Source organism: Falco rusticolus, chromosome 10 (genome assembly GCF_015220075.1).
Source record: "Falco rusticolus isolate bFalRus1 chromosome 10, bFalRus1.pri, whole genome shotgun sequence".
Taxonomy (NCBI): Eukaryota; Metazoa; Chordata; class Aves; order Falconiformes; family Falconidae; genus Falco; species Falco rusticolus.
The window spans coordinates 5,361,079-5,373,876 of NC_051196.1; the positions used below are offsets into that span (position 1 = coordinate 5,361,079).

The 12,798-nt window shown below is 38.1% G+C and overlaps 1 protein-coding gene across 1 annotated transcript in view; it reads right to left on the minus strand.

Moving 5' to 3' along the window:
- The window catches only part of OTOG (otogelin), a 102,229-nt gene that overhangs the window by 13,251 nt on the left and 76,180 nt on the right, over positions 1-12,798 (minus strand). The window contains 11 exon segments of the mRNA XM_037403207.1: positions 860-958; positions 1,418-1,519; positions 2,730-2,840; positions 3,208-3,312; positions 4,059-4,271; positions 5,152-5,346; positions 7,458-7,596; positions 8,486-8,706; positions 10,179-10,362; positions 10,740-10,829; positions 12,110-12,246. Coding sequence (XP_037259104.1) covers positions 860-958; positions 1,418-1,519; positions 2,730-2,840; positions 3,208-3,312; positions 4,059-4,271; positions 5,152-5,346; positions 7,458-7,596; positions 8,486-8,706; positions 10,179-10,362; positions 10,740-10,829; positions 12,110-12,246 — 1,596 coding nt within the window.

Below are 12,798 nucleotides of genomic sequence, written 5' to 3' on the forward strand. Positions count from 1 at the left end.
GTCCCCACAGGGTCCCCAGCCCTGCCCACAGCCCTGCCCCAGCCCTGGCTCTTCTCCCCACAAGGCCCTGCCGGGAGCTGCTCCAGCACAGGCTGCCCACGGGGTCACAAACTCCTTTGGGCATCCCCCTGCCCTAGTGTGGGGTCCTCCACGGGCTTCAGGTGGGGATCTGCTCCACTGTGAACATCCATGGGCAGAGGGGGACAGCCTGCCTTGCCATGGGCTTCCCCACAGGCTGCCAGCGAACCTTTCCTCCGGCGCCTGGAGCTCCTCCTGCCTCCTGCACTGACCTGGAGGGCTGCAGGGATGTTGCTTTCACATAGTCTCACTCCTCTCTTCAGTTGCAGTTGCCCAATTGCAGAGCACTTTTCCCCCTTCTGAAATAAGCTGCCCCAGAGGTGCTACCACCATCACTGGTGGGGCTGGAGTGAGTCCCATCTTGAAGCCAGCTGGCATTGGCTCCATCAGACATCAGGGATGCTTCTAGCAGCTTCTCACAGAAGCCACTTCTGTAGCTGCCCCCTCCCCCCCCCCCCCCCAAAAAAAAAAACCCAACAAAACAACAACAAACCTTGCTATACAAACTCAATACACTAACTCTTACAAAATTTTCAAGATGATACGTCACTCAGTTTGGACAGGCAAATTCTACAGTATGCTATCACTCTTATGAAGCAAAACCCCCCAAAACAGACAGATAAAAAAATTTCTGTGCCATGAGATGACTTTTTGATACAATTTGTTCATGAGCAGATCACAATGGTATAACTGGCTGAAACCAGACTTTAACATAAAAGGCCAAAGCTGTTGTCAGTGTCTTATTGTCTAAGGCAACTAAAATGAAAATCAGTCATTTTACCACATATCCGAAAGGGACAGCACTTCTCCGGGCTCCATACCTCCACCAAAGACATGCCTAGCATACATTTGAATTCAGGACAACGATATATCTCACAAACTAAAATTAAAGAAAAGAAAGACCAATAAATACAAGGTTGTCACATTTTGACAAAGGGAAATATGAATCAAGATATAGTAAACTACTTATTTATAATAAATATATTTAGAAAACATCTTCTTTAAAAAGACTAATAATCAAAATTTAGTCACTATCCATCAGGTAATAGTAGCATGGAATATGACTACTCTAAGCAAATATTTAAAACAGTTTTAAAACTCCAGAACTTGGGGCCTGAAATTACTCATTTGTCTCCATGATACAGATATTCAGATAATGCTTTAGGCACATGAAGTTTTAAAAGTAAAGATTATTTGTTCAGAACTACAGATGATAACTTGCTTGTAAGCACAAGTGCAGCTGTATCTCTGATCCACCATTTTTTGGCACTGAACTTCCACACTACAAAATTTGACATGTTCTCTATTACTTAAAATACCAAAATCAAGTCAAACTTACTACACTGGTATGTAGGGCAACACCTTTCTGTAGTGTTGCCATCCACAATAAGAACTTCTCCTTCTTGACATTTGGGTATTTGATCAGAACAAGCCCCGCATGCTGGAGAAAACAATTATTTAGATCTAAAACACAGGAAGAAATTTTACTGCTGCCTAAGAAACATGCCGATACATTTGTCAGATGCATATGAAAGAGAACAAAGATGTTCTGCACTCATTCTTTATAGTCCTTATACAAAAGGCTAATTCTCAGTGCAGCTTGCCTTTGCTTGTCCCCCTGATATAAAGAATGAATATATTGTGTATAGATCACAACAAACAGGATGTTCTCTCCCTTTCTCCTATGAAAAATTTTGCTAAATTTTCTCTCCTGCCAAGTCACCCTGTTGTTTTCAGGAATGCTCCTCTGCCCAAATTACAGGATATTTGATCCCCCATCAAGGGCATCTCCTGTGATCCCAGTGGTATCCTCCCACCTGAACACATATGAAAACTACAATAGGTACTTTTCAATGTTTACAGTGCAAAGACTCATTTCAAAAAAGAGACAGAAGGATGCTGTGGGGACAGCAAGAAGAGTCAAACACAGCACGTCACTATCACATGATCCAAGTGATCCCCTGATTACTGTAAATAAAGAAGTGTAATTCAAATTTCCTATTAGCACTCAAATTTTTGCACATGGAAGCTAATCAAGACAACTACAGCCTTTGGTTCATAGATATCTATGTGCAAAAATAGAGGAGATTCAATTGGACCTCATTATCATGTTATTTTCATACAGAAAACACTTGTATGGTGAACATTGGAACTCCTATACTGATGCCAAAGTGCAATTTTTTTAGTGAATTAAGTCATTAAAGGCCAAACCCCAAAAGAACTGAACAAATTTGCATAATACTCTCATATGGGATATCTACCATTGAATAAGATGGGTCATAGCTGATATGATGGCATACAGGGAGCAAGAGCATACATAACTGCAGCCTTCTTTCAGATAAAATATTCATGCAGCTAGTCCATACACTGTACACGGACAGTCTCTCAAAGCCCCTCAACTCCCTCATCCATAGACTCTGCCGCCACTCCTCTACACGACCCAAGAACACTACTCAGTTGCCCAAAGCTGTTTGGTGAGTCTTAGTGGTGGTTGTAATTTCTTTTGTTTTGTAAATTTAATGCCCATTTTTTTTAACCACTTTCAAGCTTTGCTATATTGGGAGAGCTAAAGAAAGTACAAGGAGCCTTAATTGGCAAGATAATAGTAGACATCATTGCATGTGCAAAAATAACCAGCCAGGATACTGTACCACATATATAGGAAATGCAGCAGGTACTCTCCACCCGAGCAGCAATTAGCGTTTGATCATCTCGACAGCTTGGCATCTGCTCCATTGGTTCACATTTTGCTGGATCACATTCTGAAAAAAGTACAACAGATGTATTTCTTTATATGATGTGCAGCATTCCTCCTTTGTTATGTTATATCCTTAAGAAATGGCAGTGCAGAGCAGAGAAATACTATGATGCTTCAGAAAAACTTTTAGTTGGTATTGCAAGAGAGCAGAGACATTCTTGCCTAACTGTTAAACACAAATCTCCATCACTCTATCTGCTCACACTGAGGCACAGACCAACCCTGAGCTTTCAGATGAAACAGAATTTTGTAAATGGCCATACTAACAAGGGTGTCTACACTAACTTCCTTTTTGCTTCTAAGATGATCTATTTACTTTACAAAATGTCTTTTACAGGGTAAGCATTTTTACCTTTTCAAAAGAAACCTACCACAAACATAGCTGGGACAACAGGATTCTTCACTGTAGTAAGCGACCAGTTTTTCCAAGCCATTACACTCAGGAATTAGGGGTTCACAGAGGCTCCGATTACAAACTGTTACATAAAGGGAAAGAAAAAAAGCCCTTCTAAGCTATGTTATGCATTTATAAGTTGAACAGAGCAGTGGTAAGCAGTATTTGCAGTTTGATACATCAAGTGTCCAAATAGCAACATGCACATGAAAACCACAACAAACTAGCAAAAAACACCTGAGGCAATATTCAGAAGTGTTTGGCATTTGCAACACTCCCCATGGAGGCAAAATTAAACTAGAGCTGAGTCCTTGTAACAATTAAAAAGAAATACAAAAAAATCCTGTGGAAAGTTCACTGGGTTATCAATGAAAACTACTTGCAAATTCTTTTCGAAGTTGGACTTTCTAAGCTAAATAAGGATTTTTTTAAAAAAAGCTTTTATATCCTTTTCTTACTGCTCACTTTGTAAATTAGATAAACATCTGAACTTTTTTCTCATAATTAGTTAAATAATTTATTTGTATTTGGAAATTAACAATAAATCATTAGCCTGTACAGCTGAAAAACACAATTCACATCCAAATAAACACAGTACTATTTCAGTCCTTACTACTCATGTCTCCTCCCTCTACCTCTCCCCCAAAACCTACTAGATATTAAGCCAAATAGTACAAAGTTTCCAGTTTTCTACATAATCTGTAAATTCAAAACAAAGTTATTTCCATTCACTTCAAAAATAAGGTGTGTAACAGGAAAAAAAACCACAGAGAAAAGTTATCTGCATATTCCTGGGGGCAGCATACGTAATCGTTACGGAATACTTACTACAGATCTTCTGGGGACAACATGTCTGATCACCAGGAACAAGCAAGGCCACTTCTGCAAATCGCTGACAGTCTAAATTGTGGATATCTGAACAGTTGTACTCCACTGGAATAATGGTCTCACTGTCAACACATGTTTGCATACAGCATCCACTCAAAGAAGTTTTCCAGATCTCACCTACTGCATGAGGTACTCCTGAGCTGTCTGTACAAGCTAGATCAAGACAACAGAAAAAGGAAGTAATTCCTTTTTACTTCAAATTTTGAACATTATTTTCTTCCATAGTGGGTGTGGAACTACAAAGTATAAAAATCCCAGAGTTTTAAAGGCATCACTTATTCCCATCACTCCACAAAAAGCTGAAAAAGGCAGTCTGAGACTGAGTTTCTGTGGAAAGCAAAACACGCAATACCCTCCGGAGGATCAGGGCCTCCACTTTGTTTTGTGTCTCCACTGCAAAGCTAGTCCACTTAAAATCCCAATCCAGCCCTTTGTTTTTAAAGCAGTGATATGAAAAGTTGTTACTTTTGTATTTCATACATGGCAAAACTATTATTAATTTACACTGCTTTTTGAAATCAGCTTTATAATAAACTGTGTCTTTAAGGTTTGTGTTGTTAGTAGTAAGTACTGGTCCACAATTTGGTGTGCTCAGGCAGAACTGTAATGAAAATAAATATCAATGCTGTCAGAAAGAACATAGGATATATATATGTATTATTGAAAACGTGTAAGTAACTGGCTGCGTACCTTTTGAATGCCATTTAGTATCAATAGGTTGGACCCTTGACAAAGGGCTAGGTGGAAAGGAGGCCAACAGTAACATACTTGGAATGCTAGAATGCTTAAACATAAGCAAAAACTTCCATTTCGAAGAGCATCCTCCAGCTGGAGGTGGTGAGCAAAATTGTATGTCACAAGGACATTTCCTGCTAGCTCACCTGTGCAGTTAACGTTTACTGCATATTTAGCAGTCCTCGACCAAATGACATACAGAACCCACACGTCATCAGGCCAGAACTCAACTTATTACTTATGAAGTATCTGACCATCAACTTGCAGGTAATAAAAAAGAAATCATATCCAAATATACCACATTTCTCTTCAGGAATACAGACAGCAGTGTGAGCTCGGTGAAGGATGGTCCCTCCAGCACAGATACAGCCTTCTGTCAACACCGAGCAGGAGTCTGAGTCCAGAGAAGCAACTGCATTATTCTGACAGCTATGTGGAACCTCACAGGCAGCTATACAAGCCTGATAGGAGAAGTTTTCAGAGCAGGGAAAGGCTAGGAAGGAAATAAACAAATCACTCATTCTGAAGTTGTAATCACATGAGGCAGTACCTAAGAGAAGACAGTGTTTTTCCTGTGCCTGCCAATTCAGTAGCATCTACCAACCTAAAACACTGGTACAGACCGGTTAGTTACATTCTATATGACAAATTCAAACCAAGGAAAGTTGCAAGAACTTTTATTTCTCCTCTTCTTGTAGTAACATTTTCATCAGGCTTCAGTTTGCATTTTGGCAGTAGAGATATCAAAGCATCCAACAGCGTTGACACAAAGGAACTTAACCTTCCAAGAACATTTGCAAATACTACACAGACTAATATTATAGCATTCTGAATCATTCTGTATACTTTGCAGTGGCTGAAGATACTGCAGTAGTTACTAAAGGACAAAGCTTTGTTAATTATAAAAATACATATGGAAAAGCAAATTCAGCATTGTTTTACATGGAATAACAAAGAACGAGATTAATTTGTTACTATATTTAATAGGTAGCCACATTAATTTAACTCAAAGAACAGAGCTAAATTTAACATTCTTTGTGCTAGTGATGTAAATTCATTGGCACTTTATAAGTCTATGCAGGAACAGACAAAAAAGCATCTAATTTTAATTTAAATTTTGCAGTTGAAAACTTAACATGATCTTTCATTGGTTTAAAACAGTGATTAAAACTGCATAAATATGGCAAACTGAGAATGAATAGAAATGCTAACAGTGTGGTTGTGTGAACTACCAAAATATATGATCCTCATCATGTAATGGTACCTAAATCATACAGCAGCACCATCTGGAATCACAGTAATGAGACGGAGTCCAATTCACAAAGGGACTGTGCTCAAAAACGAAGAGGGTTCCAGTTTAGAGTTAAGATTAATTGGGAGAGGAGGCTGATTTTATTCAGCTCCTCACTACTAAAAATGGCCACAATGCCCCACAGGAAATACCTATGAGAGCCCTGTAAATAGAGAATGTCAGGCTTTTAAAAATCAGCCTCCAGCACGGCAACACTCGGTGACCCACAAGGTTCAGGTGCGACTTTGTGTCTTTCCCAGCTAGGCACGAGCCGCCAGAGGTCACTGCGGTATAAGAGTGATGTGTCCCTTTGTGATGGCTGGCATACCTAACTGCAGTTACAGATATATTTTGTAAGACCTTTGTTTAAACAGTTATTTGCTACTGAAGTCCATATAAACTCAAGAATAAAATAAAAAAATAATTGACTGTTTTTAAACTTTAGGGTCCATGACTATTATTTGCAAGGCATTACAACATACCTGCATGAAGCCTGTACACATGTACCGATCTTTTGTACACATGTACTTAAATCTTTTAAAAAAGACATCCTTAGGATTTCTGTGTACAACGAGTTCTACTATATTTGGGTATCACACTTCATTAGTATGGCTTTCCCTTGTCAAGCACTGAAACCTCAGACCTCCCTACGTTATTACTGAATAGGACTTTTCCTAGGTGATCACTGACAGCATAAAGAGATGCTGCAATCCAAATTTTCTATTTACTGACAACTACAGATGCCGTTTGGCCTTATATTTCAGCATGTTGCTATGGGACATGTTTTCTGCCAGGACACTCTGGCTTTCAGGTTTTACTCCTTACTTTCCATCTCAAAGGTGTTTCAATTCTCTAATCCTCTCTCCAAAGACAGTTTTCTGCAGCTGCATCAAGCAGGTGCCACCAATTCAAAGTACTACAGAACTTTCTTTCTGTGGCTTCCTCCTTTCCACAGGCAATTCTGTTCTGTTTTGGTTTTATCAGTGTGAAGTGGCTCAGAGAAATGAACACTACATTGCAAGTGAGAAGATTTGACTTCTACAGTTCATTATAAGCCAGAGGCAGGCTTCTGAGCAAGGCTGTTTAACTTCCCTTTTCCATCTGTAAAATTGCTATAATGATCCTGATTTCTTTTGCATGCTGCTTTGAATTGTATTAAAAAAAAAAAATGCTGAATTTATTATCTCAACAATGACTTCCAGAGTACACGAGGAGTCAAGGAGCACTGGTATTTTCAACTTACAGTAACTCTTATATTGGGCAAATTTTGTCTCTGTGAACATTAGAGGTACACATATATGCAGAATACTTACGGCAGTAATCTGAGCTCCTCCATTCTATACAAATATTAAATTTGTTGCACATTGCCACATAGGCAGCTAACGAAATGCATGGATTTCGAATGTACTCAGTGTCTCGAACCCATATATCACAGAACAGCTCAGGTGGAACCTAACAAAGAAAAAAACAAAAAAATATTACACCTTTATAGAGACCTTGCTAGGTAGGAAAAAGATTGACCTTTTTAAATATCAGCTAGAAACAGTGAAGCCGAATGGTCTTGGTTCACAGTAAAGCAAAGAGACCACCAGTCTTCACTGGTGTACAAAGAGAATCTACTACTATTTAAAAGTAAGGCTTCCTGAATGTTCACATCCTTATAGTCCTCACTTTCACCTCTTATAAGTGCCAAGGCAAGAGGTAATATAGGTTTTCCAATAGAAGACATAATTACTTATTGTTCCTTGTTCTTCCTTACCTCTCTATTTTTGCCTATTTTTGGCCTCCTCTTCATGAAACTCAATAGACAAAAGGTGAAATGGTAAATGTACTCATATGATCACAAATACTTAATTTGCACACTGTGAGTTTGCTGTTTGCTTTAAGCAGTCTGTTCCACCTCCTCATCTTTCTAAGCTGGAACTCCCTGTCTCTAGAGCTTTTTAGAATGCAAGCTCTTAGATTACCTATTGCAATTTGGAACCTGTTAAATTACTGAACACTTAAGGATTAATTAAATCCTAAAACTATTTTATTTTACTTTGCTCTACATCATATTGATACAACTGAATTAGCTGGGACTGGTTTGTTAATTCGATGGTATTGTCAAAACTAACAGAGATTGAATTCTGAAAGTATTAGTTGCTTATTGCAACACTCCTATCAAGCTGCCACACTCTTCAGTTACTTTTACCTTGCAACTGTAGATACAAAAAAGTAAGTATCTCATTCTATAGATGTGGTTACATGTAGTTTCACATTAATGAAATTGTCAAGTATACAAAATCATGTCAGAACTGCATCTCTTTTAAAATGTAAGCTTCTGAAATAGTTAACATACGTAAGGATGACAGCTGCTGAAGGTCTGGTTCAACACCATTCTTAAGCACTCTGAGCAGTCCATAACTGAGCAATTAGTTTCCCGATGCCTGTCTTCTCCAACATACTTTAACGTGTCTGGCACTTGCCAGCTGTCTATAAAAGTTGACGGAGCACTGCTCTTGCTTAAAACTGTCCTGTTGGGTAGCATCAGGTCATTTTCCAAGCTTCTATCACAAACCCCTGTGTATGACCAGAAGAAAAAAGCAGGTTAACACCACTTGGTTCATTCTGTAGTACGTTTGAAGTGGCACATTTGAACAAGTAAATAGCTTTTAAAAAACTTATACAGTGTGATCGTATCACAACTTACAACAGATGTAGAAAGTATTTGGGAGGATCAAAATACAAAAAATTCAGACAAATTAAACAAAGCAAAAGTAACGGTGCATCTATGAATGGAAATCTATTGCATATCAAAGAGCTGTTCAGAGTGCCCAGCTATGGCACACAAACTTCATTCAGTTGCACAAGCACTAAACAAAAATGTATTTTAAAAAAGGTTACAAAGCACCTCCACATATAGCAATAACTGAAAACTGTAAATGTGATCAGAAAAGGGAAACCCCATAAAATGCCAAGATGCTTATCTGTTACTGTACTGCAGAAAGACTGTACTATCCTACTTATGGCCCTGAACAGTCTTAAGCACCTATTGGCTTAAAAGCTACCTTAAAAGTGCAGCTTTTAGCACTTCCATGTATACTTATATTACCCCTTAGCAGGGGAAAAAAACCCAGCCCCAAACCCCACAACTTTTCTGTATTTGATTCTCAGAAGGCAGCAACACATTTTGTTTCTGTTTAAGGCAGCTGGCAATACTGAAACACTTTGGAGCAAAAAAAGGTATGCAACACATGGAGAGTGACTTCAGTCAACACAGAAGATGCAAGTATTATGGTAGTCCACTCGGGAGGGTCCTTTAAGAGTTGTGAAAAAGCAGAATGATGGATCAGTCCCCCATTCTTTCCTCCTGATTACAAAGTCTGAGGATTTTATATCAGACTTCTAGAACGTTTTCTTCTGAGAGCTCCACAAACGTGCATGGCAATTCTAAATTATAAAATCATAAAATCACAGAATCATTTGGGTTGGAAAAGACATTTGACATCATCAAGTCCGACCATTAATTCAGGGCTGCCAAGTCCATCACTTAACCATGTCCCTAAGCACCACATCTACACGTTTTTCTAAACACATCCAGGGATGGTATTCCACCTCCTCCACCAGATAACTAAGATTAGTTCTCTCAAGTTAACATCCCCTGTGAATCCTGACCTTTAGAAACTGAAAATAGCATATATTACTTCCTATCAGACAGATATCAAACACTAAATCTGTAAATAACCTTATTTGACATTACGGACTTATGCTTGTGTTACTTATTTGGGTTTGGTTACAGCAGTCATGCCTGTGATTCAAACAGCTTACAGTTAGAAGCATCATTATGGCTAAAAAGTGATTATGTGTATAGGTATCAAGCATCATTTCAACAATTAAAAAACTAATAATAATTTCATTTTAATAGTATCTTAAGACTTTGCAATGATCTACAATAACTCTTTTGGGCCAGATCCTGCAAAAAGTACTAGGAAAATGTGCCTCCCTAGCAAAGCATCTGAATGCCTTTATTTCTTGCACTACACTAGACTTACCACATAATCCCAAAGCTCTTGGTTCGCTGCTACTATTAAACTCAAAAATCATCACGCCTGTGTTGTGAAACCACTGAATTCTGATTTTTGTTGGGGTCTCAACTGCATACTTGAAGCCCGTATCCTCCACTTTGTATCCATATTTTCTAACAGTAGGCCAAGCAAATCTTGAATTTACTGTTATCTAAAATACACACAGAAAAGAGGTTAAATGTCAGGTACCAAGCGCTATAGGTAGAAATAAGACCTGATTCTCGACAGCTTAGGAATCTGGCTTGTAGTAACTAATTCCAAAAGGTCAGGCTCACTTCTGCAAAGATAATATAGGTACTAAAGAGACAGTTTATGTGCCTTGCCCTGGACTTGCCTCATTAACTGTCCTTGTACCACAGTTTGACTCTTTAAATTTACTAGCAGTTCACTAGATTACAAAGTCGGAACAATGAATGTGTCCTATTGTGTCCTACTCTAATCTTCAGTATCCACATAAGGAGGCAGTTGATTACAGAAGTAGAGATGCTATCTAAAATGCAAAGAAAACCAAACTCTCAGAATACTTACTTTTCTACTTAAACGATTGATAATAATTTGATTTGATACATAGGTTAGATTCAGCATTGCCAGGCACAAAGAAGTTGAATTTGAATTACTCTGTGGGGAAAGCAAAAATACATCAACTACAGTCATGATGTGCAAAATCATGATACATTAGCTACTTATTGGTTTTAGGTACCAGGATATTAAGGATTTTGGGGGGTATATTTTTTAGAGAGGAAAACTGATGCTGACTGCAGTTTCCAGCCTGGACTACAAAGTTCATCTAGGTAGAATTCTTGCAAAATAAACAAACAAAATATGATCTCACTGTGTTCAGCAACTCTGTTGTATCATCAATTTCAATCCTGAAATTACATTAGAAAAAAAGGTTTTCAGGTAAAAAGAATACAGCAGACTTGCTGTTCAGACACTTAAAGTATGAACCACATATCTGAAACAGAGTGAGAACAGGACTGGGCATGACAAATCCATATGATATATGTACTGTACACAAGTAATGGATCAGAAATATATGCATACTTCTTGAGCCACCAAGGTGCTGGGTGCTGAACAAAACAGAAAGCACTGAATACAACAGGAAAGCAAATCTGGAAGTCATAAACTGATCTGCTTTTTCACATCAAACATATTGAACTTCTGGAATCAAATTCCATAAGGTACTACCTGGGACCAAACTTTGTGATGGACATTTATATGGACATCAAAATTACGTAGCTTTCACAGAAGAGCCTGGAATTTAAAGAGCTTTGTAAAGGCTCACGAGAAATTAATTCTTCATGACACAGAGCCTATCTACACTACCCGTTAGGCGGGATACCCGTTAGGGTTTCTGTCTTCCCTTTCTGACACAAACATTTGCCCTTGTCAGAGACTTGGAATGCACAAGGTGCTTTAATTTATTCTGACATTTCTACAGTCTTTCATGGCTCTGAGGATTAGTGTTTCCAATGCAAATTTCTCCATAGGAACATAGATAAAAATCATGCATTGAAATACATTGGTGGTACACTGGTACACTATGGTGGTACTGATTACATGATAGCATTCACAGAAGTGACTAACGAATGTATATCCAACTTAGTCTCTCACCACCTTGTCTATTTTACACTTATAATAAGATAACATGGACCTACCTCTCACCTTCCAGCTGTTTCAGAATGAGCTGTGAATATAAAGTCAGGTGATAAAAGTCCTATACAATTCATGTGTTGTAAAATGTGTAAGAAGTGTTGTAAAATGCAAGTACAATTCATAGATGTTGCACAGAAATAAATAATTAACCACAACTATGTAGTATTACTTAGCCCCTTCTTTTAAGATATATCTTCTTAGCAGTACTGAACATCATTTGTTAGGTAATAAATATTAGTTACCGTTCTACAGTCAAGGATGTGGATAGTTATAGTTTCATCTTGAGTTTGACTAACAACGTAGGATGCTTCTTTGAATAAAGCCACATAATTTCCATCGTAGGTTACAATGCTCAGATCAGAGAAAATTGTGCAACGGCCTAAGAAAAATAAAAAGAAATTAAACATTTTTTCTAATGTATCTTAGAATGTCTGTAAATATTACAAAATATGAAGATAAACCAATCAGTTTTAGAAGATTAACTAGCTAACTAGATTTTCATATACACAGTGCACATTTTCCGCTATATTTGATACCGTTGCATCTCTGTGAATGGAGAGCAGAGCCAAATCTTGCATATTTCAGTGGGACCTGAAAGACCTGCAGACCTCCGCAGTCAGTTATTTTCTTACAGTTCTCACCAGCAAAGGTTACTGATTTTTTACAAACCCCAAACTAGCAAAAAACATGAATGACAGTGGATCATGCTGGATCCTTAGATCCCTTCCAGTCTTGTTCTGAAGGTGGGAGCTCACGTGGAATATTTCCTTCTTCACAGTCTTATTGCTAAAGCTCTTGTTTCAAAGGGCTTGGAGTTCTACTCTTCAATTTATTTCAGATTCTAGACCATAAGTAGAAATTTGCATTGCTTATCTCTGCATCCTTTCTTTGCTACTATGGACTAAATTGAATTTTCTCTAAGGTTTCTATT